Source organism: Mirounga leonina, unplaced genomic scaffold, assembly GCF_011800145.1.
Source record: "Mirounga leonina isolate KUSES-001 unplaced genomic scaffold, KU_Mleo_1.0 Mir_151, whole genome shotgun sequence".
NCBI lineage: Eukaryota > Metazoa > Chordata > Mammalia > Carnivora > Phocidae > Mirounga > Mirounga leonina.
This window is the reverse complement of record NW_023270377.1, coordinates 33846331-33873901: the sequence shown is the minus strand read 5'-3', so window position 1 is coordinate 33873901 and position 27571 is coordinate 33846331. Positions and strand designations below refer to the sequence as shown.

Sequence of the window (27571 nt, the reverse complement as noted above, 5' to 3'; positions counted from 1 at the left end):
GGATTAAAATTCTAATGCCCTTAAAATTTGACAGTTTTTATTATCTATCATATTAAAACTTAATACTAATTTAGGTAAGTATCTTAAAATTTAATTATTGACTGTCTGATTTTAAAGTGTTATCACAGTGATAGTTGCACAGAAGTGTAAGATACGATCTTTCTAACCAGTGATCTGTAAATGGTCAAGAGCCCTCTCGATGATGAAAATGCATAATCATTATTAACTTTGGGCAAAACTGCCACTGCTTGTTACTTAGAAACCCATCATGGCTACTGCTTAATTGTGGGTTTAATAAATGTCCATCAGAAGAGAAGTAACACGTGGCAGGTCTACGCTTGCCGTGCTCCTCCTTGCTCTGTTGCACCTGCGAGGCCAAGGACGTCTTACTTCTCCTGGACCAAAAGCTTATGAAGGACTAGTCTTGTACCGTCTGACAAAAACACTGGGCAAATGGAGCTGAGTGAATAGTAGTAGGGAGGGATTTGATTTCTGTTCAGGGTCTTGAACCTGCCGACACTCACATGCACTCAGGTTTTAGAAATGGGATTGGTCAAAAAGAGGACTGGGACAGGAGGCCTGGGACATCTACGATGTTTCTTTTGAGGAAAAAATCTTTAAATCCTCTGTACTTGATGTTTTCAGTGGTGTACATTGGCCAAATTCCTCACAGTATCAGAACACCTGGAATCACAGGCTAAGTTTTCTGGAAGCAGATGCTGAGACAGAGTATGGGGAGCAGGATGTTTTTCAGGGATCAACACCTGAGACAGGAAGGTAGGAGAAGCAGAATCGGGCAGAGGGAGAAATCAAGCAAGACCCTGGAGGCATCAGGAACTCAGCATGGAGCCTTGGAACAAGCGCTGCCCCCACGACTTGTCCCTGTTAGGCTGAAATGGACAGGCCTGTGTACCCCTCAGTCACTCAGTCATGGGTGGGGCTGCCCCAGGAAGGGCATGACCTTGAGGAAGGAGGCTCTCTGCCCCTGAGGCAGACCCTGAGGGAGCTCCCTTCTATTTGCTAGATGGGATGCTGCCCAATTCATGAATTGTTGCAGAAAGCCAATTAGATCCTTATATTTACTCAGTTGAATTTTATTTTTTAACAGTATCATGTATCAAATACATAATATAAAGTATCTTAAACTATGGTTTCCATCTTTTCATTATTTTGCTGGTTTGTTCATTATTTTTGCTGGTTTCAGGGATGAGTAATTTCATTTCTTCTCTTAATTTTGAGGTTCTACTATACCATTAGTTATGCATTTCCATTTACTTTAAGAAACAAACACATATTTGAAAACAAGATACCAATATTCACCCATGAAAAGTTACTCTCCTGGCCTCCTGCTCTGTCCCCATATTTCCACCATTTGCCCCAGTGAAATAATACTTTCGTAACTTTTATTTTTCCCTCTCCCCAGCAACCCCCAACCCTTAAGTTGTTGAGGCTGTGGTCTAGTTTAGTCCCAGACTATTAATTGAATTTCCTTTACTATATGACTCTTTCACATTTATATTACACTTTTCCTAATAGCCTGCCCTATCCACTTAGACTTCCTCTCCCCTTTCCCTTTCCATCTGAATTACTTTATTGTTTGATCCTTTTCCTCAGATGCGGTGGTCTTTAGCCGGGAGGGAAGAGGTAAGAGGAAGTAATTTTGCTTCACCTTCATGGTCCCCATTGCCTTTCTTTCCTCCCAGAAACCTGCAGCTGCTAGTCTCCTGCCCTCTAGCAGTGACTGCGGCAGCCAGAAGCTCGATGCTGGGAAGCAGGTGCTCACCAGATGCAGAATCTGCAGGTGCATTGATCTAGAGCTAGGACCTGGGAGGAGAAGGTCAAAACAGTTGAGACTAGAGGGTCTGAATATAGGTGTTTAATGACCAACCCAAGAGTCCTAAAAGTGCCCTATTATCGGTCTGCTTGCCTGTGTTTTGCCTTTGGGTTTTGAAGAGTTCACCACAGAAGGCAACACTCTAGGGACACTGAAGTCATGGCCAGTACTTTTCCATTTACATCCGTGAGCAGGATTTGTTGCAGGTTTTTTCCAGAAATAGGTTTGTTTGGATTGTTGGGGAGGACAGTGTCACATCCAATATTAATTCTTCCATTAGGTAACGGGGACTTTTTGATGTAATTCTAAGACCTTATAACAAACATAGAATCTCATCGGTCAATATATATCAAGTTTGTCTCACCAGAATAATCCATTTTAAAGTGAAGAAATTTAGCATTCCCTTTTCATAAAGGAAAAAAAGAAAAAAGCAGTGGTGGCTTTTTTTCCTTTGTCTTGACTAAGATCTGAGAATCAGAAAACCTTGGCAGAGACTGCATGCTACCTTCATACTGTGGGCAACCTTTTGTTCACTCTGAAGTGAGTCATTTTTACACTGAGTTCCCCAGAACCCTGGGGCCTCCTGAAGGAGAGAAAACCAGAGGACTTCAGGCCTTACCCCCAGCCCTCTGGGCTAAGCAGTAACCCTTTTGTTTAATTTGTTTACACTTTATAAGATTTCATTTGAACAAAAGTTTCCCTGGCTGAAACAAGCTTGAAAAACACTTCTCTAAAGCCATTCAAGGTCAGATTTCAGTTTCCCAGCAATTAATGTATTTGGTTCCATAATTCAAACTACTTTTATATCTTCCAAATTTAATACCATAATCACACTTTAGTACCCTAAAACTGTTCTTCTATGTTAAATGCTTGTATTTTATGTTGACACTGAAGGATTCATTCCTATAAGTATTTTGAAACCCCATGATCCATGCCTTTCATTGTCAGTGTGCGTGCTCCTGTAGATAGGAACCATGAGCTCTTAGTGTTCACTAGTTTCCCTCTTCTAGGGGCAGAGCCAGGTAGCAAATGGACTGTGGACCCTGAAAAACAATCCCTGTGTCAGTTTTCTCCTAAATGGAAGCAGCCATAAGAAGAGCCTCTGTCTCCCCAGGCTGCCTCCCCTCCATTCCTAGATCTCACAGAATCAGCTCCCACTCTTCTGTCAGGACTAGATGTCCCTTTCTCAGGCCTTTCCTGACCCCCTCCCCAAAACAAAGCTAATTCCCCTGCTCTGTGCTTCTCACAATGATAAATATTTAATGGTATGTCAGTACCTACTGGGTGAAGGAATGAATGAATCACTGATTCCTCCTTCACTTAAAAGTATCTTAGGTAACCAATCAGGCATATATTCATTCCCTCAGTAAACAAGTTGTCATTCATGCTGAGCACTGTGGGGGACACAACCAGCTATTCTAACTTCCAAGAGCTTGCTACCTAATTGGGGAACATGAGATACAAACATCAAGTAGACAATGAACTATTAGTGGCAGATAAGAGGCTAGTTTCCGGTTCCTGGTTTATTAAATGAAAAGTAAAGAGGCAGTTGGTTGGATCTGCAGGTGCTTTTAGAATTGACAGAAAGAAGAGAGAGTGAAAATGAAAACACAACTGTGCAAAACCTTTGGGATGCAGCAAAGGTGGTCCTAAAAGGGAAGTACATAGCAATACAAGCCTTTCTCAAGAAACAAGTAAAGTCTCAAATACACAACATAACCTTACACCTAAAGGAGCTGGAGAAAGAACAGCAAATAAAGCCTAAACCCAGCAGGAGAAGAGAAATAATAAAGATTAGAGCAGAAATCAATGAAATAGAAACCAAAAGAACAGTAGAATAGATCAACAAAACTAGGAGCTGGTTCTTTGAAAGAATTAATAAGATTAATAAAACCCTAGCCAGACTTATCAAGATCAAGAAGAAAAGAGAAAGGACCCAAATTAATAAAATCATGAATGAAAGAGGAGAGATCACAACCAACACTGAAGAAATGCAAACACTTATAAGAGCATATTATGAGCACCTCTATGCCAACAAATTAAGCAACCTGGAAGAAATGGATGCATTCCTAGAGACGTATAAAATACCAAAATTGAAACAGGAAGAAATAGAAAACCTGAACAGACCCATAATGAGCAAGGAAATTGAAGCCTTAATCAAAAATCTCCCAACAAACAAGAGTCCAAGGCCAGATGGCTTCCCAGGGGAATTCTACCAAACATTTAAAGAAGACTTAATACCTATTCCTCTGAAGCTGTTTCAAAAAAATAGAAATGGAAGGAAAACTTCCCAACTCTTTCTATGAGGCCAGCATTACCTTGATCCCAAAGCCAGACAAAGATCCATCAAAAAGGAGAATTACAGACAAATATCCCTGCAAAAATTCTCACCAAGATACTAGTCAATAGGATCCAACAGTACAGTAAAGGGATTACTCACCACAACCAAGTAGGATTTATTCCTGGGCTGCAAGGGTGGTTCAACATCTGCAGATCAATCAATGTGATACACTACATAAATAAAAGAAAGGACAAGGACCATATAATCCTCTCAACAGATGCAGAAAAAGCATTTGACAGAGTACAGCATCCTTTCTTTCTTTTTTTTTTTTTTTTTAAAGATTTTATTTATTTATTTGAGAGAGAGAGTACATGAGAGGGGGGAGGGTCAGAGGGAGAAGCAGACTCCCTGCCGAGCAGGGAGCCTGATATGGGACTCGATCCTGTGACTCCAGGATCATGACCTGAGCCGAAGGCAGTCGCTTAACCAACTGAGCCACCCAGGCGCCCTACAGCATCCTTTCTTGATTAAAACACTTTACAGTGTAGGGATAGAGGGAACATACCTCAATATTATAAAAGCCATCTATGAAAAGCCCACAGTGACTATCATTCTCAATGGAGAAAAACTGAGAGCATTTCCCCTAAGGTTGGGAACACGGCAGGGATGTCCACTATCACCACTGCTGTTCAACATAGTACTAGAAGTCCTAGTCTCAGAAATCAGACAACAAAAAGAAATAAAAGGCATCCGAACAGACAAAGAAGAAGTCAAACTTTCACTCTTTGCAGATGACATGGTACTCTATGTGGAAAACCCAAAAGACTCCACCCCAAAATTGCTAGAACTCCTACAGAAATTCAGCAAAGTGGCAGGATATAAAATCAATGCACAGAAATCAGTTGCATTTCTATACACTAACAATGAGACGAAAGAGAAATTAAGGCATAGATCCCATTTACAATTGTACCAAAAACCATAAGATACCTGGGAATAAACCTAACGAAAGAGGTAAAGGATCTGTACTCTGAAAACTATAGAACACTCATGAAAGAAATTGAGGAAGACACAAAGAAATGAAAAAACGTTCCATGCTCATGGATCAGAAGAACAAATATTGTTAAAATGTCTATGCTTCCCAGAGCAATCTTATCAAAATACTATCAACATTTTTCACAGAGCTGGAACAAATCCTAAAATTTGTATGGAACTAGAAAAGACCCCAAATGACCAAAGGAAAGTTGAAAAGGAAAACTAAACCTGGTAGCTTCACAATTCCAGACTTCAAGCTCTATTAAAAAGCTATAATCATCAAGACAGTATGGTACTGGCACAAAAACAGACACATAGGTCAATGGAACAGAGTAGAGGACTCAGAAATGGACCCTCAACTCTAAGGTCAACTAATCTTGGACAAAGCAGGAAAGAATGTCCAATGGAAAAAAGACAGTCTCTTCAACAAATGGTGTTGGGAAAATTGAACAGCCACATGCAGAAGAATGAAACTGGACCATTTTCTTAAATCGTACACAAAAATAAACTGAAAATGGATGAAAGGCCTAAATGTGAGACAGGAATCCATCAAAATCCTAGAAGAGAACACAGGCAGCAACCTCTTTGATCTCGGCCACAGCAATTTCTGGCTAGACACATTTCCAAAGGCAAGGGAAACAAAGGCAAAAATGAACTATTGGGACTTCATCAAGATAAAAACTTTTGCACAGCAAAGGAAACAGTCCACAAAACCAAAAGACAGCCTACAGAATGGGAGAAGATATTTGCAAATGTTTTATCAGATAAAGGGTTAGTATCCAAAGTCTCTAAAGAATTTATCAAACTCAACACCCAAAGAATAAATAATCCAGTCAAGAAATGGGCAGAAGACTAGGTGATGGACATTAAGGATGTCCTTAGTGTGTGAGGATCCTCTAGATGTGAAGTAGGGACATAATGGATGTCCATCCATTACATGATGTAATGAACACTGGGTGTTATATACAATTGATGAATCACTGAACTCTATCTCTGAAACTAATAATATGCTATATGTTAATTAATTGAATGTAAATAAAATTAAATTTAAAAAAAGAAGGGAGAGGAAATTCAATGCTGCTTTTTGATGGTAGATAAAGAGGGAGGGAGGGCAATCATAGCAGGATAGGAACAGGGTTCTGATTGTAGACATGGAAGAGCCTTCTTCAGTCATTTAACAAATACTTATTGGGCATTTATTCTGTGGGAATTTACTCATTCTAGGATACAGTGGTGAGTTGAAAGTAATATGCAAACCCTCATGGAGATTATGTTCTAGTAGAGAAAGCAAATAGAAAGATGAACAAATATCCATGTCAGGGAGCAACAAGTGCTATGGAGAAAATGAATCAGCATGGTAGAAAAGAGAGTGCCGGAGATACTACTGCAGACTGAGCGATCAGGGAAGAGCTCAGACCCACATAGCAAGAAGGCACCAGCCATGCCAACGTCTAAGTAAAGAGAAGTTGAGGCCAAATGAATAACACGCACCAAGGTCTTGGGACAGGAAAGAATTCCACATGTTCAAGAAGCAGGGGAAGACCAAGATAGCAGGGATTACAGACAAGGGAGGAATTGTTTGAAGATGCACTTGGAGAGGTGGGCAGGGCCAGTCCCATGGGGCCTCCATGGAAAGTATATGGGGTTTTGCTAAGTGCTCTGGGAGGCCATTGGAAGGTTTTGAGTAGAGCAATGCCAGGTTTAAGCAGAAGAATGGCAATGAGAAGAGTAATTTGGCTGGAGCATGAGATTTTTTTTGAACAGCAAAAGTCTGAGGCCTGAAATAAGGACAGACTATGGAGGGCTTTGCATCCTGCACTAAGGAGTTAGGACCTTATGTTCCAGGCCTCAGAGAGCTACTGAGGGTATTTTTAGCAGGAGTGACATGATCAAAAACACTGACCTAAAGGTCATACCTAATTGACAGCATGCTCTCCAACATCTCTCAGGACCTTGTTGTGGGTTTATTCAGCAACTTTTAACACATGTGAAACACCTGCATACACACTGAAACGTGTGTAAACACTTGTCTCCACAAGTGTAGGAAGAGTGCCTGGAACCTCGGCATTAGAATTGTAAAGAAAATTGGAAGCTACCAACTCCATTCGATTAGGAGTGTTTCCGGACTAGCTCTGTGGTGGGCAGGATTCTGAAGCCACATGTGGACCAAGTAGGAGAGGGGATCGTCCTCAGTTAGCCAAGTCAGGATGATACTAGGTCTTTGCTGTCACTGGCTTGAGGCCCTGTCACAAAGTGAGGTCATCTTAAGACAAAGGGCTGGCTCTAGCAATGGTGTGCCAAGGCTCCATGCACTTGTGAAGAAGGGAGCAGAGAAGTCTGGCCTCCTCTCTTGAAACCAGTCCAGTTGAGCAGCTACCTGCTTTACTCTTATGTGAGGCCAAGTCCTGGGCATTACTTGAGCTGAAAGAACAAGAACTGCTTGATTTTATCTCCTCGTATCTTAACTGGAGAGTTTCAGAAAAATAAAAAATTACATTTTTCTTTTTATTAAGGAATCTGTCGATACACTTAAGGTGTTTTAAGCCAGGAGATCTTGGTTTGGTTTCCTGCTTTGCCACTTAACTTTCTATGTGACCCTGAGCTACTGATCTCACATATCTGGGCCTCGTTTTATTCACCTGCAAAGTGGTTGCTTTGACTATATCACTCTTTTCCAGTGGAGCAATCCTCTAGGTGTGAGGAAGTAGGGAGGGGCTGGGTGGATGTGGCACCCCACCCCTCCACTTTAGGGCACAGAGTGCACTTATCCATGTTTTCCTATGAGGACATTTCTGCAGCTAGAGTAAGAAAAAAGTTGGGAAAAGTGGGAGGTCTCAGAAGGCCCACTTCTAGCTCTCTTCGAGAAGAATGAAATCTGTCCAGAATATATTCCTGGGGCTAAGACAGTGTGCAGAGTGGGTTTAAGTTTAGGTGGTTGTTTATGGTTTTCACACTAAAGCACTCCAACTCACAAGAAAGCAAGAAAAGTGGGCTGTGCATGGAGGGAGCTGCGAAGCCAAGATTGGTGGGAAGCAGAGGAAGAGGCCAGGCCACACAGGCGCCCTAGACTTAAAAGGCCACAAAACAGGGAAGTCTCCACCCCTTGCCCTGCTCTCTGGGGCTCTAAGCTGCCTGCTTCTGCACAGTTGCTTGGCGCTAAATTTTCATTTCTCTGACTGGTGCCAAAGAACATCTGCACCTAGAGTTGTAAGGCAAAATTGATTGACAGGTGCAATGCCTTGCCCATCGAAATTGGACGACTTGGTTTTCTTTGTGAATGGGAGAAAGGTAAGTGTTGGGTGGTACTACTGTGGCTTGCAGAGACAGCAGGAAACTACTAGCTTAAGGGCAGTTCTTGTCCAGTCAGGGACTAGGAACCCATCCTAATTTGGCCTCTTGCCCACTCAGCCAAGGTCTAGCTCCTGAGAATATGGGGAGGTGGTAAAGCATCAGGGTTAATCACACATGCTTGGCATCAGGCAGTCTGGTTCCAATCCAGCTCTGCCATTTACTGTATAACTTTATGCAAGTTACTTCAGCTCCCTGAGCCTCAGAGTACTCATCTCTGGAATCTACTTCCTAAAAAGATTAAAAGCGAGATGCTTCTTTCATCTAGTAGGAATCCCCTGGGTCCTTATAAAGCACTTAGCACTGGGCCTGATATCCTGGTAGCACTATATCTAGTAACATATCTTGATCCTCAAGCTCAGGGGGACAAGAAATAGAGCTTTGTTTATTTTTATATTTATCAACTTAATTCTTCTCTCGAGACTTCATTAATCAGAATTAGTTGAAATGTAATTGCTGTCAATTTTCAGTCCCCTTTCCCAGGTTGCAACTAAGTTCTAGGGGGAACCTGTGTGACAAGAAGAGTGGCTTCTGCCATTGTCACTCTCCCCTAGCATCCCCCTGTCAGTGCCCACCATCAGGCCGCGCACAGCTGCTGGTTGACCCTCAGTGCCCTCTGCCAGGCCCGCTCTGCTCATGAGCCTCTATCTCTCAGGGGAACCTTTCTGTAGTTCCCAAAGCATGTGGCTTTGCTGCGATCTTGCCACCTCCTCCAAGGCCCCTCTGCACTCCAATCCCACAAACCTAACTGGGATTTGGCCTTGTCCATCCTCCCACCCCAAGAAAGGAGATAGAGTTTTCCTCATGTGCCTTATAACTCTGTCTCCTGTAACCAGCATCCACAGCCAGTAGCCACCATACATTTTTCCAAACCTTCATTCATGAGCTGAGTCCTAACTCACTTGTTCCACCTGCCTAGGCTTCGGAGTCTCCTTTGTCTATTTTCTGTTCCAAATCCCTTCTGAATCATGAGCCCAAAATTATTTTGTAGGGGGAGGGTCTACACAAATTCATGTTTTTCTTCTAGGAAGAAAGGAAGACCCTAACATGAGTAGACCACTGTGTCTTCCTTTCCTGTGATGCCACAGAATGGCTGGAGGTGTTTACAGGACACCCTAAGATAAAGTCAAAGGAAATATCCCCAAATAAGCAAGTGGGAAAGAAGCACCAGAGAAGATCCCTCCAGGCTTCTGAGTGATAATCCTCCACTTTTCGAGGAGAGGGAGGGAGAGATTCTAGTGTACCACCAGAGATACCCTGAGTCCTGAGCTGGGACGAGTCTCACCATTAGCCGCTCTGCCATGAGAGGACTGGCACACTCAGGGACCCCTTCAGGATGACAGCAACTCTCCCCACCTCCCATTTCTGCCACCAACTCTGGAGGTCGCTCATACTATCACGGGTGCTCCCCATGGGAGGTGTCTCAGAAGTGCCAGATGAGCAACTTCCTGTCTAGATGCCTTCCCTCCAGGACCCTGAATTGTACACACACACACACACACACAGCATCCAAGTCTCTCCCCCGTTTCAAATATTCCAAGAGTACAAAAGACTGAGTTGGAAGATTCCACACACACAGGTAATGGAGCAAACGTGAAGAACGTAACTCCCAGTGGGGGCTTACCCAGCGGTGGCCCCCCACTCTAATCACATATAAAAGCATTGTTGTCACACTTGGTAAGTCTCCAGCTCTGTACACATATATGAAACTTGTTTGCCTTCAGAGCAAAAAAATAAATGGGCAAATGAAAGTATTATACCCGAGTGCCTAAATCAAGCAGGCCACAACAGACATTACTGTGGGTCACCCTCTCAATCCCCATAATAAATCTCTTTTCTGTTTCCAACGCAGGTGATAGGAATGTGGACCCAGAAGTCACTCTGCTGACCTTCCTACGAAAGAACTGGATTCTCTTGATCAAAATCTGGGCAGTGTCTATGTTTGCCTTAAAACTTAAGCCTGCTATGATTATGAAAACTAATCTAACTTCTCTGTCTCCAGTCGGCCCCGTTGGCCCTTGCTGTCTCTGCTTTTGGCAGTGGTTTTAAGGATAGTAAGTTAATTGGGCTATTTGGAGAGGATGAAGTTTCCCCAGAGCTTCTTATATCTGGATTTAATAGCAATGAAATAGAAGCTAAGCTCTTTACTTCAGCACTAATTATTCCTTTAAGGGCTCTCCAAATCCCCAGGAGGGTGGTTATATAATCGGGGTTTATGTTGCATGTACCCTGTCCTGGCAGGAAACCAGATTCTCCAGATTCAGGAAGAGCATGTGTCATCAGAAAAGATAGTCTTTCCCTACATCCGTTCTCTTATGAGAGATTTTTGCCGACCATTTTATATTCTGAAATTGAGATCTTCATAATGACAAACATTTTAAGTGGTAGGTCTAATGTATCTCTCCGAGAAGCCAAAAGGTAAGTAAAGAAATGGCAGAAATTATAAATTGATGGAGTCAGCCCATGGACAAGTTTTGCTTAAAAGTCCACATGGTGTTTAGTTAGTTATCAATGTTTGAAAATTAGGAAATCTCATATTTTAAAAACTCCAGATTTTTCAGCTTCTCATGAGAAACGAGAAAGTAGTCGTTGCTGCATGGCAGCCGTCTTGCTGAGCAGGGAGGGACTGCCCTAGCGCCCTATCTAGAATGGGCACAAGCTCTCCAGGTACACGCAGCCCACTCCACTCATTTACGTGCCTCTCTGATAAGCATCTGATGTTAGAACTTAGTTTAGATGAACAAGCCTTATGGCTTAAAAAAAAAAAAAGCCAGTGATTCTGAAATCTTCTGAACCAGTCGAATGAATTACATCCAATCTCATAAACTAAACTGGCTGGAAGTGGACCACAATTAGGAAGAAGGAGGAGTAAAGAGAGGGGGTGGAGTCTGAGCCTGGATTTGGGCTTCGACTCTGACCAAGCAAGAGCACAGGGACACGTTAGGTGAGATCTGAAAGTAAGGATGGGAGTTTTTGCCAAAGGCTCAGTCACTTGTTTTCAAACCATAAGACTCTTAATCGTAGGAAACAAACTGAGGTTTCCTTGGAGGAGAGGGGGGTGAGGGAATGGGGTAGCTGGGTGATGGACATTCAGGAGGACTTGTGATGTAATAATGAGGGATGGGTATCATATAAGACTGATGAATCATTGACCTCTACCGCTGAAATTAATATTATATGTTAATTAATTGAATTTAAATTTTAAAAATTAAAAAGAAAAAATAAAATAATTTAAAAACAAAACCAATGCAATACAAATGGACAAAACTAGAATACATTGAACTGCTAAAAATAAGATCTTCTCTCCCAATTACACGATTGGGACCCAGAATACCTATAACGAAATAGGGCTTTTCAAAGGGCTTTTACAGCCATCGTCCTATAAGATGTTCATGATAAGCCTGTGAAGATAAAGTAGGTATTACTTTTCCCTCTTTGCAAGTGAGAAAACTGACAGGAAAGGTTAGTCTGTTCAGTATCACACAACTAATAGGATCTAGAGTGGCCTTTACTGAGACCTGGCAGGCAAATGACTTCTCAGACCTACCCTTCACCCCCCAAAAGAAGATCTTCCTCACTAGTGACACCCCAGGGAGGCAGCTGTAAGGGGGTGACATGTGTGCCGTGCATCTTTTCCTTGAACAGCCTCTCTAGTACGCCTCACAGGAACCAAGTACGCCTGTGGAGGAGGAGGGTGTGGGGCCTGCACTGTGATGGTGTCGAAGCGTGACCCTCTGTCCGTGAAGATCAGGTATCCTACCCAGAAGCCAGAGGCCAGGAGGGCTTTGTTTCTTTGCCAGGCTTGTATTCCCATCTGAGCGCAAAATGTCTCTAAGCCCTTGTGATTCTAACCCTCCTTAGATCTTCACCCCCTCTGAAAATTGGATAAAAGCTATGAGCTCTCTACTCAGAAAGTACATAAACTAATTATATTTTGCACATACTTTCAGGGAGATTACAGACCTCCTAAGGCCCATCTGTGTGGGAATTCATACTGCCTGTCTAGAGAAGATTTAATAAACACATGCCTCCCGGGGTGAGACCAGTTGAAAAGCAAAGAAGGAGTGTCCAGAAAACTGGGCCCCTTTAAGGTTTCTGGGCTGAAAACAGCCAGATCCTCATAGCAGCTCAATGTGCTCATCCAGGGAGTAAATGCTTGACTTCGGAGAAACATTTATCTTTGGCGGTCATGTACTCCATGTACTTCCTGTCTGCACGTGCGTCATGAGCACAGCTCGTTCTAATCACACAATACTCCCTAGGCCATTGCCCTGATTTTTAAGGCTTCACAGTCCTTCCTGTTTTTCTTATTCCCTTGTTGTGTTGATAACATTCACAATAAAGGTGGGGGCAGACAGAAGCCAGCTTGGGACCTTTCGCAACTAGAGCTTCTGGTCCCCCGTCGCCTTCTCCTTTCTCCTACTAAGGTGTCTGGAGTAATCTTTTCATTCACCACCTCAGGGTTTGCTGGCCAAACCCAACACATCTATGCGTCCCATGTTAAGAAACCCCAATTTAGGCAAACCATTCATTTTACAGATGAGGAAACTGAGGCTTAAAGAGATGAAGTGACTTGTTCAAGATCACACAAGTTTCTAGAACAAGGACTTGAACCTCTACATGTTCTGGTTCTGAAGATAATGCCTTTTCTACTGCTGGGCTGAACCAACCCTGCAGAACAGGGACCTGGGCCACAATTGCATCCTTTAATTAGGGCCAGATTCCAGGACTTGGGCTGCTCCCAAATCCACTGGCCCAAGAAATCAAGAAATGGCCTCAGAACACATGTCATTCCACTGTTGAATGAACTTATCCAGAGATTTTTAAATTAACAAGTAAAAAAATTCTCAAATGTAAACATAAAAGACATAAGTGTACCTTTTACCTGTTATGGGGTCAATATCCTAATGAATACTAGTTGAGGTCCAATCATACTCCTGATGACATGAGTTCATTCCCATTGAGTCCAGACCCAAGTGGGTCTGTATGGGCTTAGAAAGTTTTTCTGAAGTTCAGAATGCCCGGGTTCCCTCTAAGGATCCTCAATTCTTACAGATAGTACAGTGTCAGCAGAGAGGACTCTAAATTCTCCTTCCCTGTCACCCCTCCAGTTCCCCATTCCCCAGGCTGAATGATAGGCTTGGGGAGTTTTCTGCTGCCCTTCTTGGTTCCCAGATTCCCCAAGAGGCAGGACTGTGTTACTCTCCTTGATTTTCCTGTGTTGCTCATATGAAGACACTTCTCCATTACTGCGTGCCTGGTGCCCATCTGCTCTCTGACAGGGCTGCTGTCACCACCATGGAAGGTGTTGGAAGCATCAACACCAGACTTCACCCAGTGCAGGTAAGAGCACACTGTAATTTTCTCACTTCTTAACTTTTTCTTTTTAACCAACACTGTGTTGACTATGCTGCCTGGAGCTTCTAGGTTGTAATCAGGTAAGTAGAAGCTTTGGATGCATATTGATCAAGATAATAACACCTAGGTGATTTAAAGAAAGCTGGAAATCCATCCACATTTTATTAGACGATCATCTTTTTTTCTTACTTTTTCCACTTGAATGATAAGCAGGATTATCAAAACATTGATTGATGCCTATGTGACTATAGGCTGGAGTAAATATTGTACACAGGATATTATTCATAGGATAAAATGTCAGAGGCGAACAAGATAAAACTCAGGATCATCCCCTGTGGCATAGGAGGTCTTGAGAGTAAAATCAGAACTGAGGCTGACTGTACCAGAGCACATGGACAATCATTTCTCCAAATCTTAACTTGAAGCTGGAACAGAGAGGCTGGTTTTAAGCATTGGCAGAAAACACATTGACTCCTCTGTCATTGTCACAAAGAAGGGAGCTAGAGAACTGGGGAATCATAGGTCCAGATCCACCAGGACCGCAGGTGCTTCCAGCAGGAGGAACCCAGAGGGTCTCTGGGTTTCACAACATGAGAATCAATTCTAGGAAAGGTCAGCAAAGGCCAAGGACCCAGCAGAATTTACTAGAATGTCTGGGGAGATCAAAGAGGATAACACTCTGAAATCCAGAACAGGGCTTCCCAAATTTTAATGTGCTAAGAATCATCTGGGAGCTTGTTAAAAATACAGATTCTGAGTCAGGAGTTTTGGAGCAGAGGCCTGAGGTTTTGCACTTCCTGCAAGCTCCCAGGTAGAACCGACACCACTGGTCCATGGACTACACTTTAAATAGCAAGGATCTAGGACACAGACAAAAATCTTGGCTCTTTGAAAGTAGAATTCCTTTTGAGCCAACACAAAAGAATTTAAAGAAGGTAAAGTGAGGTCAACAGTAAATAGTCTCCAAATCAATCAAAAAGAGGTGGCCCCATGGTCAGAATTAACCTGGACAAGACATGGAGGTATTCAAGAAAATCATTTCTGACACGTACACGTACTTTCCTTATAATTACTGATTTCCAGACAATTCTCTGGGAATAGAAGCTGCACACTGTTAACTCCCAGTTAGAAGGATCTGGGCATCTGAGCTTGAGAGATGATTATAATGATAGAATATGGCTTCTGGGTCACCTCCTCCAGAGCAGCATAGGAAAGGGGATGCTGGCCATCTCTGAGCCAGGGCAGGGGTGCATTGCTCAGGCACTGGGTTCCAGCATGATAAGGGAGGTGCCAGATGGGGACTCTGGTGAGGAGTGGTGACAACAGAAAGGCCTGTGATCATGCATGTGTCCTTCTAGGAGAGGATCGTCAAGAGCCACGGCACCCAGTGTGGGTTCTGCACCCCTGGGATGGTGATGTCCATGTACACACTGCTTAGGAACCACCCGCAGCCCTCAGAGGAACAGCTCGTGGAAGCCCTGGGAGGTAGGGCTGACATGGAAAAAACCACCACACGCTTCAGGCTGCTCCACCCCACTCACAAGGTCATCTCAGCCCCACTGAGGGGCCCCCTGGTTGTTTCTAAAGTAGCTACAGCTCACCCAGGAGCAGAGAAGAATGGCAGAGCACTTGCTGGAGAGGCCACACACACACATCTTGACACCTGAGTTCTCTATCCAGTGACTTACTTGGCTGCCTTCACTGGGGCTGTCGTAACAGTGTCACCAACTAGGTCAGTTAAAACAACAGGAATTTATTCTTTCACAGCTGTGGAGGCTACAAGTCTGAAACCAAGATGTCAGCAGGGCCGTGCTCCCTCTGAAAGCTCTAAAAGAGGACTCCTCCTTGCCTTTTCTTTGCCTCTGGTGCTTGACAACCAACCTGGCATTCCTTGACGCATCACCCTAGTCTCTGCCCCTGTCTTCTCATGGGCTTCCCCCCCCCGTGTCTGTGTCCAAATTTTCCTCTTCTTATAAGGACACTAGTTCTTATAAGGATTAGGATGGACTCTAATCCAGTATGACCTCAATTTAACTTGAGTATATCTGCAGCGGTCCTATTTCCAAATAAGGTCACATTCATAGGTTCCAGGTGTCAGAACCTCAACATATCTTTTTTGGAGGACACAGTTCAACCCACAACAGAGCCCTTCACATATTGAAAGGACGCTTTTAAATTTAAAAATGGGTTTAAGTTACTAGAGAGGAGTACCTACTCATATCCCTTTTGCAGGATCAATAAACACCATTCTCAGGTGTCAACAGTCTCTAAACAAGTCATCTGTTAAATACACAGATTCTTAGATTGAGACCTGAAGGGTGAGCACAGACACCCTCATAATCTACCAGTTGCTTCCTTTGCTCTCTCTGCCCCATTACGGAGAATCACACCGTGCCTTAGAACTGGCCTACGTTTTCTTGTTTTAGGATCCCCTGTATCTTACATAGACACATGTTGAATGAATGAATAAACTAATAGATGAATGCAAGTGAGCTCACCAGATGGATGATCATCTTCTTTAGGACAGAAAATAAAACTGGGATTGATGTGGTGGGAAGGTTCATGTTCTAAGAAGAGGAAAAAAGCATTGGACGGTCTGGCAGATATTTAAACACTCTCAAAAATAACAACAACAACAAAACCTAGGTCTGTTTTAACTTTGGAAAGAAACTAGTGAAAATAAAGCCTACTGATAAGCATGCTTCTTCTCTGATAAGGTAATCTGTGCCGCTGCACCGGGTATCGGCCAATTCTCGCGAATGGAAGGACCTTCTGTGTGGTGAGTAGGTGACTGGGGACACCCTACAGAGCAAGAATGACAGTGACAGCTGGTCAAGGCTGGGAATACAGGGGTTGAACTGTTTAGATCATCTAAACAGACTATAAGGGAGACCAAGTGAGTTAGTTTCAACTGACTCATGAGAATTTTAGCTATTTGTTGAGGATAGGGTGAAAGTTACAGCACCTCTGGTGTTCCACACCCCACCACAGAGGGCAGGCAGGGATCTAACCAGGCATCCAGATATCTTCCATCACTAGTTACACGAGGCACCAGGACAGCACAGGTAGGAGGGTTCCACACCAAGCAAAGGTGTGGAATTTGCTTTGGGGAAGCAAGGTGAGTTCCAAGAATTCAGACTGGCTGGAAAAGTTTAAGCAGGTAAAGAAACCAAATATGCAGAGTGGAATCCAAAATTCAACCCCAAGTACAAGAGCACAGGGAGTTTCCGTCATAAAGTGGGGTGATGGACGCCTGGGTGGCTCAGTCAGTGAAGCATCTGCCTTCTGCTCAGGTCATGATCCCAGGGTCCTGGGATCGAGTCCCGCATAGGGCTTCCTGCCTGGCGGGAAGCCTGCTTCTCCCTCTGCCTGCTGCTCCCCCGGCTTGTGCTTGCTCTCTCTGACAAATAAATAAATAAAATCTTTTAAAATAATAAAATAAAATAAGATAAAATGGGGTGCTTCACTGGGCTGCTGTGAAGATCAAATGAGAAATCATTTGCAAAGCATGTAGCAAAGTTCTGGCTGGCACTTAGTTGCTACAGTTTCCTGACAATGCTGCTGAGGCAGGATGGATGTGTGTAGTGCTGCCCTTATTCCCAAGCAAGGGGGACTCCACATTTGGAAAGGCCCCTTGCTGGTCCCTCCTCCAGCCATTCTCAGGAGACCATGGAGCCAGGTGACTTGTTCAGCTGGACCCTTCACCCTTTTCTAGACCATGCTCCAGATTTGGTCTTGACCCCATTCCCAGGCCTAACACCAACCTCTTCCTGAGCCCATCTTCCTAGGGCAGATCATAACAGCCAGTGTGTGCCCCCCTAGGTTAGAGGGCAGCCAACAACTGGCTGTTTCTGGAAAGAGTAGACGGAACTGAGGCATTCAGCCCGGGATGTTCACACAGGTGTTTGAGGCCCCTCAGTTCAGAACAGAGCCAGGGTGGGAAGAGGAGGGCAGCAGGCCAAGACCGGGGTATCCATTTATACTCTTGCCCTAGCTCCACAAATAGTAGAGGTGGGCCTGGAAGTGGACCAGCAGGTGTATCCCTCTCCCCAGAGCCAGGCAGCCCCCGTAGGTGCATGTCCTAGACTTCTGCTGCCACACAGGGGAGCCAAAGTTGATAAGCTGAGAAATAAAATGAAAAGCTTGTAAACCCATCAAATTGCCAGTGTAAGTGAAACACTTGTCAAATATGAATAAAGGAAGTTAAAGGAAACCTCTCTCCCTCTGGAATATGGATGTTATCCACCTTTCCAGGCACAGACTGGGGATAAAGGCAAAAATGTGGTCGGAGACCCACCTGCAGCCAGCTAGCCCCAGGGACTTTAATGGGTGAAAGAAAGTGGGCCCCAGTGGAAATACCTGAGGCTCACATCTACTAGGTCAAGGGAAGATGGGCTGTTTCTGTTATAGTTGATTCATGGCCCGTCATGGATGCTCTCAGAGCTCTGAGTAAGAGGAAGCTCTGGTCACTGGGCCCAGATGGTTTTGCTTCTTGGACAGTTAGGAAGATGGCAGCCTGAGGCATTTGGGCAGAGAACTGGGGTATCGAAAGAAAGTATTTTACTAGATACTGAGGAGAAATTATTTAAGGAAGAAGACACAAGAGGTAAATTTGGAGGAAATGGGAAATGAAAGAACCAGTAAATGGAAACCTGCTGTAAAATTCGATTGTCCATTCATTCTCAGTCAGTCCCATGCAGATCCCAAATGCCTAGAACACCTGGTTCCAAAATAGGTTTTTTCTCCATCTTTCTTTATTTTTTTCTTTTCTCTTGTCTGAAAGGTCCTTATATAAATGATAACATTCAGTGTTGCTAGATCTTATATATTCTAGAGAATGATTAAATCATCATTGCCCTAAAAGGTATATCAATTCTACCGCTAGGAATTCACCTATGAAAAAATTCAGAGACGTACACAAAGCTGTCCATGGAATGAACAGAAATGTTCATATGTTATTTATAGTTATACAATGAAGGGAAAAAACCTAAGTATATAACAATAGCAAATGTTATGAATATATTATAGAATAGCCAGAAGATGGACTTTTATATGATCAGCAAAATTATATTTTAAAGGCATTTTAGATGTATTATATGTTGACTAATTGAATTTAAATTAAAAAAAATAAAGACATTTTAATGATATGGAAAAAGATTCACAATATAAATGAATAAACACATAAATGAACAAAATAATAGGCAAATAAATGAATAAAAAGGCAAAATAAAAAGTATATTGTACTATAAATATAGTACATATATATAATATATAAAAATATTATCAGTGGAATAGGGTAATTACAGTTTCTTTTATGCTTCTTTATATTCTTTATTATTATATAAATAATTATTATTATACTATATATTATATTTTTCTATATATTATACATCATATTTTATATTTCATATAGTCTATATTATCATTTTATTTTTTTTAATTTATTTATTTATTTGAGGGAGAGAGAGAGTGAGCACATGCACACAGAGGGAGAGGGAGAAGCAGACTCCCCTCTAAGCAGGGAGCCTGATGCAGGACTCAATCTCAGGACCCTGGGATCATGATCTGAGCCAAAGGCAGGCACTTAACCGACTGAGCCACCCAGACGACCTAATCAATCTATTTTTGAAATAAAGCAAAAGATCTTGTGATTATCCCTGTTCCAACAGAAACCACTAAAAAAAGTCTGGAGTCACATTTAAATTGCCAAGCCTTTCGAGGCACACGCCCATTTACCTATTAAAAAGTTTTTCATCTGGGCTCCTGGGTGGCTCAGTTGTTGGGCGTCTGCCTTCGGCTCAGGTCATGATCCTGGGGTCCTGGGATCGAGTCCCACATCGGGCTCCCTGCTCGGCAGGAGGCCTGCTTCTCCCTCTCCCACTCCCCCTGCTTGTGTTCCTGCTCTCGCTATCTCTCTGTCAAATAAATAAATAAAAATCTTTTAAAAAATAAATAAATAAAAATAAATAAATAAAAAGTTTTTCATCTAAAGGCATTTCACTGTCCTAGGAGTCAAATGGCTGTCAACAGAAAGGAACAGGAAAATGCTGCTTGGATCCTGGAGGAAATGATTCTTCCTCACTCCGCAGGGAAAGTGACGTGAGTCCCTGTTTGTTTCGTCCTCTCCCTGAGAGTATTGCTTAATGCTGGCCCCGTGTTAAAACTTCGCTTGTTAAGTGTTGATGGTCGTACGCTGCATTACTTTCAAATCTCCAGAGCACATGCATGAATAAAGCACTTTTCATTTGGAACCTGATAACGGGGTGATTCAAAGCCAGCCTCTGATTTTCCCCTTCAGTCTCTGGAGGGATGAAACGAGAAAACATAAACCCACTCAGACAAGAGGAAAAGACCTGCCCCAACTCTGATGAGTCCCATCCTTGGGTGGGAAGGGGGTTTTGTGCCTGGTCCCACTCAGGCAGAGCTGTCCTCTATCACCATGTCCCCTCCTTTGCAGAGAGAGGGCACTGCAACCTCAGGAAGGGAGCCTGTCCAAGTCACGTGGCAAAGGCATGATCACCACAGCTGGGAAGTTTAGCCGGAAACATTGTGGTCTCTGGCTTTGCTCTCTGAGAGATAGTAGTTTCCAAAAAAGACCCACTGCCAAGTTCTTAAAGGAATTACTTAGAGAAGTTGGAATAAGGATAAAATAGGGTCCGCTCCCCGTAGACAAGGAAATCTGAGAGAACAGAGCTGCCCTTAGACAAAACCGAGCCCATCATCCCCCTGCTGTATCTATTTCTATCCCGCACACCTACCTTGTTCCCATTCTCGGCCTCCCACTGTCACCTCATTTTGGTCTGAAGATGTGCAGTGGAATAGAGGGTTATTGCCAAAGAAGGTAGGCTGCACCCTCCATGAACACTTCACAGAGGATCAGTGTGCCTCAGAGGGGTCAATACATTCAATTATCCTCAATTTTGTGGCCTTGGGAAGTCCATCTGGGCAATGACTGGGCTCTGGGGACCATCTGATTCACTTTAACCAAACTCAAAAGAACATGATATTTAAACTGGAATGTGCCCTAATATTCATTTACAGAAACCCAATTATAAAGTGGATCTTAATGGTAACTGAGCTGCACGTCCTTTCCCTATAGGAAAACACACATAGGAAGCTCCATTATAATGAGGTTGCTTGGTGAACATGGATGCAGAGCAATTGGATAATCTTAAGGGTAATACCACAGAAGACCCCTCTCTTCTTCCATCAGGGTAGACCAGCTGGATGGCAGGGATCTGCCCCATGACTGTTCCTTCTCTTAAAGCTATGTTAAGATCTTCTATTATTGGACCAGCTATTAAGCCCTGGCCTAACACCTGTTTGGGGAAACTTTAATTCCTCAGATCTGACTCTTTATATTTTTTTTACATTTTCATTCTCACACACCAGCTTATTCCTAGGTTTTAAAGACATACCACATTATTGCCCCCAGGTACCGCCTACATTTCTTAATTCTAGCTAATGCAAAACTGATCATTCAGACGTTGGCCTGTAATTCCTCAATCTGGGGTCTTACTAAGAGCCTTTATAAGGAACAGTTTCTCTTCTGGAACCTGGAAAGACCCCAGAGAAACAGAAAAAGAGGGGGAGTGTTGGACAAATGTCAATCCATTTCACCTAATTGTCACAAGTTACCCTTCAAAATATACATTATTTCCATTTATCTTTAGAAAGGTTAAGTACCTTTCTTTTGGGAGGGTGCCAAGTTGTGACAGAGCTGAGAATGAACCCAGATCTGCCCCTGATGTCTACCCATGTTCTTCTCCACTACACAGACCTCTAGCTCTGCTTCCCATGGTTCTCCCAGTTTGCTGCACCTTTTTAGGAATGTTTTCTGGGAATAAGTGTTTCCAAAGCTAAAACAGATCTCTTTCAGACAAGATTAGAGTTTGGGTAACTTTCCACTGTGCTTTAGTTTTCTAATTGGTAAAAATGGAGATGATAATTTACATTCTTTATATAATTGTTGTGAGGACTAAACAACAATTATACATGTAAAAGCACTTGGAATGTAACACTCCATAAATGTTAGCTATTGTTATTAAAATTAGTGTGGGTGGTTTATGCATAGGCATGTATGTCTAGAGTCATTTTTATTTAAACTTCAGGACTTCTCAGAGCCTTTAGTATTTTGAATCCTGACCTGACTGGTGAGAGGACAGTGGCTGGGGCCCAGTGGAGTTGAGTGCCAGACTTACTGACCTCTGATAGTTTCTCATATAAGGTCTTGGTGTTTCACAGGGGACTCTTTGAACTATTTCAGAGAATACTCTTTTCCTTAGTATCATATCAGGGGCAAATCAGTATTTCCCTTACAACAAGATTCTTATTTAAAACTTTGATTTGGTTTGAACTATTTCCCATTACTCTCATATTAGGAGAGTAGGAGAATTATGACTATGTTCATTTTGCCTAATTAATGTAAAGAATTACAATGCTGTTTCTGGTTTAGCTGGGCTGACAAGACCATCTTCTGCCCTTTATAAAGATTTGCACAGAGTTATTTGCAGAAGATGAGTTCCAGCCCTTGGACCCTACCCAGGAGCTCATATTTCCCCCAGAACTCTTGGTAAGACAAGTTGGGTGCTTTATGTGTTTGTTCAAATGTCACTGGTTATAAACTAAATTTTATAAAACCACCCTTTCCTTCCTGCGAAGTTGTCAAACTGTGGAAATATTTGATCACATCAAGAAGCCTGTCCCCACCCAGCTCAGCAAGCCCTCCCTGGCTGATGCCCTGGACACACTCCCTGAAGCCTCAGCTGAGGCTCTTTGTTGAATGACTTTGTCACTATGCTCACCGTTGTCATCTGCAGCATCTCTCTGTTGACTGTCCTAGCCATCCAGCTTTGCTCAGCTTCTAACTTGGTCTTCCAGCCACACTAGTACATTGACCCCAAGAAGCACTTCCAGAGCCCTCCCTATGACCTACCCTTCCCTCCATCAGCATCTCTCTCTCCTCTCTGGCATCTAGTGGTCCCATTCTATAAAATACCTATTTCTGAAGGGGTTCTGATGTGTTTATTCACTCATTCAACAAATATCAATCATCCACCAACATGCCAGGCACTGTTCTAGGTACTAAATATAGAGCAAGGAACAAAACTAACACAAAAACCTACCCACAGGGTGTTGTCATCTGGTAGGAGAGACAGGTAATAAGCAAGATGATAGATAAGAGATACAGCATGTTAGCTAATGAGAAGTGGTAAGAAGGAAAAAAATAAAACTGAGAAGGGGGCTGGAACACTGACCAGAGAAGATTTCTCTGAGAAAGTAACATTTGAAAAAAGTTCACCAGAAGTGAGGGAGCAGCCTCGACCGTAGGGGAAAAGCAGTCCAGGCAGTGCACACAGCAGGTGCAAAGGGGTCAAGGGTAGGAGAGCACCTGCCCTGACCAAGGGGCAGAGCAAGGTGCAGCCCGGCTGGAGCACAGTGAATGAGGTCGGAAAGCCACTGGGGAACAGACCACAAGGACTTAGGCTGCTGACTTTTACCCTGTGAGAAATGAGAAATGATTAGGGAGGTTGGACAGGGGAGGGGCAGGTTCCTATTAATGTTGTAATGGGATCTGGGATAGTTCTGGCTGCTGGGATGGGAATAGCCTGGCAAGGGGCCTAGGAAGGAACAGCGAGCCTCGTCAGGGTGGTAGATCTATCCTGAGAGATGGTGGTGCTGGACCAGGCTGCCAGCATGTAGCTGAGAAGAGAGTGGATTCTGGATATATTTTGAAGGAGAACCAACAGGATTTGCTGCTGGATGTGATGTGGGGTGTGGGAGAGAGAGAGATCAAGGCTGACTCTGGGACTTTGGACAGCTGGAAAGGGCAGTGGCCATTGACAGAGAAGAGGAAGACCTCAGGAAGAGCAGGGTATTTTTTTGGTGGGGGATCCTTTTTGGGGGCTTCAGAAAGGATAGGGTATGAGGAGCTCAGTTTGGGATATGTTAAATCTGAGATGTCTATTAAACATCTCAGAGGAGACATCAAGTTCTCATTCAGATCTATGAGTTTGGATTTCAGAGGAAAAGTCCAGGCTGATGATGTTAATTTAGGATTATTAGTATAATTATGATTTTTAAGACCATGATACTGAATTGTGTTCAATTGATCTATAATGAAGTATCATTGACAGGTGCCAACCTATATCATCACTTGCCTGCCAAGAACTACATATATTAACAAGTCTTAAGTTAAAGAAGTGAATATCTAATTATGGAAATACAGGCATTAGTCAATGAGTGTAGTGAGTCTTTTCAGTCAAGTGGACGCTGGGACTCTAGCAGTCTCTCTAGAGGAATGTACCTCCCTCGGGGAACCTGGAAGGCAGGTGTGCCCATGTGCAGACACACTTGTCCTTTGCACTTAGAGAATGACAGAGAAGCCAGAAAAACAAACCCTGACCTTTTGTGGAGAGAGGGTTACCTGGATCTCCCCTGGCACCCTCAAGGATCTCCTGGAGCTGAAAGCCAAACATCCTGAAGCCCCTCTCATCTCGGGCAACACCTCAATGGGTGAGTGACTACAGCGTTTCTTGCACCACTGTGAGAGCCGAGCTCGACCTCCCATCCCCTGCTTCGCTCTCAGTCTACAAACACTCCTTTTTAAGCCTCATCCTTTAGAATAAAAAGGTTATAATATAGTAGTGCATTATAAAAATTATTATAGAAATAATTAGATCATTATATCATATGATATATAATATAATAGTACACAATATGCTATTTTGGGTCATGAATATATATGTGATATATATCATATGATATAATGATCCAATTATTTCTATATTTTAGATATAAATAATATGTGTCAATTGTGTATATGATAATAATATAAAAGCACAATACAAATATTATATTATAATAAAGTGGTCTCCAAAGTTGGGTATACCTATACCCCGGGAGTGTGCAGCATGACCCCCTGAGGTGTGGAGAAAAAATATTAGAGGGTGTTTTTTATCATTTAATTTATCTTATCTTTTTTTATTTTGTTTTTGTTAAATAGTGAGTAGATATAAGAGAAGTTTTAAAATATGTATGGGTATGTTAACAGTGCACACCCAGTTATCACCTACACCCAGTTTAAGAATGAGAACTTTACCAAGAACTTTGAAGGCCCCGTGAGCCCTCCTAACCACATCCCCTACCTTTCCCTTCCTCTCAGAAGCACTCATTAGTCCAAATGTGGTGATGGTCAGTCACTTTCTTGTTTTTACAATTTTACCACATATATTTGAGTCTTTACGCAATATGTCATTTATTTTAGCATATTTTTGAACTTCACATAAATAGACTGACACGGTATTCTTCTTCTTCAACTTGCTTTGTTTGTTCAACATTCTTGACCTGAAATACACTCATAATGTTGCAGGTAACTGCTAGATTCCATTGTATGACTGTGTACAATTTGCTCATCCATTCTACTGTTGAACGACATGGAGTGCTTTCCAAGTTTTGGCTATATGAGTATTCTTTTTTTATTATTTTTCATTTTAATTCCAGTATAGTCAACACACAGTGTTATATTTGTTCCAGGTGTACAACACAGTGATTCAACAATTCTGTATATTGCTCAGTGCTCATCATGGTGAATGCAGTCTTTAATCCCCCTCACCTATTTCACCCATCTCCACCCACCTCCCCTTTGGTAACCATAAGTTTGTTCTCTGTTGTTAACAATCTGTTTCTTAGGTTGTCTCTCTCTCTTTTTTTGCCCTTGCTCATTTGTTTTATTTCTTAAATTCCACATATGAGTGAAATTACATAGTACTTGTCTTTTTCTGATGGACTTATTTCACTTAGCATTATACCCTCTAACTCCACCCATGTCATTGCAAATGGCAAGATTTCATTCATTTTTATGGCTGAGTAATATTCCATTGTGTATATATATATCACATCTTCTTTATCCACTCGTCTATTGATGGACACTTGGCCTGTTTCCATAATTTGGCTATTGTAGCTAATGCTGCAATAAACATAGGGTGCATGTATCCCTTTGAATTAGTATTTTTGTGTTTTGGGGGTAAATACCCAGTAGGGCAATAACTGGATCGTAGAGCAGTTCTATTTTTAACTTTTTGAAGAAACTCCGTACTGTTTTCCACAGTGGCTGCACCAGTTTGCATTCCCACCAACAGTGCGCAAAGGTTACTTTTTCTCCACATCCTCACCAACACCTGTTGTTTCTTGTGTTTTTTATTTTAACCATTCTGACAGGTATAAAGTGATATCACACTGTAGTTTTTATTTGCATTTCCCTGATGATGAGTGATGTTGAGCATCTTTTCATGTGTCTGTCAGCCATCTGTATGTCTTGTTTGGAGAAATGTCTGTTCATGTCTTCTGCCCATTTTTAACTGGATTATTTGGTTTTTGGCTGTTGAGTTGTAGTTCTTTACACATTTTGGATACTAACCCTGTATTGAATATGTCATTTACAAATATCTTCTCCCATTGAGTAGGTTGCCTTTTTGTTGCTTGTTTCCTTTGCTGTGCAGAAACTTTTTATTTTGATGTAGTCCCAATAATTTATTTTTGCTTTTACTTCCCTTGTCTTGGGAGACATATCTAGAAAAATATTACTACAGATGATGTCAGAGAAATTACTGCCTGTGTTCTCTACTAGGATTTCTATGGTTTCAAATCTCACAATTAGGTTTTTAATCCATTTTGAGTTCATTTTTGTGTATGGTGTAAGAAAGTGGTCCAGTTTCATTCTTTTGCATTTTGCATGTTGCTGTCCAGTTTTCCCAACACCATTTGTTGAAAAAACCATCTTTCTCCCATTGTATATTTTGCCTCCTTTGTCAAAGGTTAACTGACCAAATAATTGTGGGTTTATTTCTGGGTTTTCCATTCTGTTCCATTGATCTATGTGTCTATTTTTATGCCAATACCATACTATTTTGATTACTACAGCTTTGTAATATAATTTGAAGTCTAGAATTGTGATACCTGCATTTTTTTTGTCTTGTTCAAGATTGCTTTGGCTATTCAGGGTCTCTCATGGTTCCATACAAACTTTAGGATTGTTTGTTCTAATTCTGTGAAAACTGCTGTTGGTATTTTGATAGGGATTGCATTAAATCTGTAGATTGCTTTGGGTAGTATAGACATTTTAACAATATTCTTCCAACTCATGAGCATGGGATGTCTTTCCATTTCTTTGTGTCATCTTGAATTTGTTTCACAAGTGTTGTATAGTTTTCAGAGTACAGGTCTTTCATCTCTTTGTTTAAGTATATTCCTAAATATTTTGTGATTTTTGGTGCAATTGTAAATGGGATTGCTTTCTTAATTTCATTTTCTGCTGCTTCATTATTAGTGTATAGGAATGCAATGGATTTCTATACATTGATTTTATATCCTGCAATTTTACTGAATTCATTTATCAGTTCTATGTTGTTGTCATTTTTGGTGGAGTCTGTAGGGTTTTCTATATGTAGTATCATGTCATCTGCAGATAGGGAAAGTTTGACTTCTTCCTCACCAATTTGGGTGCCTCTTATTTCTTTTTGTTGTCTAATTGCTGTGTTTAGGACTTCCAGTACTATGTTGAGTAAAAGTGGTGAGAGTGGACATCCTTGTCTCATTCCTGACTTTAGGGGGAAAGCTCTCCATTTTTCTCCATTCAGTATTGTTAGCCGTGGGGTTTTCATACAAGGCTTTTATTATGTTGAGGTATGCTCCCTCTAAGCCTATTTGTCAAGGGTTTT

The 27571-nt window shown here is 42.2% G+C and overlaps 1 protein-coding gene across 1 annotated transcript in view; it reads left to right on the top strand.

Moving 5' to 3' along the window:
- The first annotated feature begins 8263 nt into the window (after positions 1-8263).
- LOC118012656 (aldehyde oxidase 2-like) overlaps positions 8264-27571 on the top strand; it is a 77475-nt gene continuing 58167 nt past the window's right edge. Inside the window, 10 exon segments of the mRNA XM_035008347.1 lie at positions 8264-8439; positions 10348-10401; positions 12150-12246; positions 13731-13777; positions 13780-13838; positions 15212-15338; positions 16571-16632; positions 19863-19952; positions 22345-22425; positions 24224-24368. Of these exon segments, the coding sequence (XP_034864238.1) occupies positions 8382-8439; positions 10348-10401; positions 12150-12246; positions 13731-13777; positions 13780-13838; positions 15212-15338; positions 16571-16632; positions 19863-19952; positions 22345-22425; positions 24224-24368 (820 nt within the window). The 5' untranslated portion in view covers positions 8264-8381.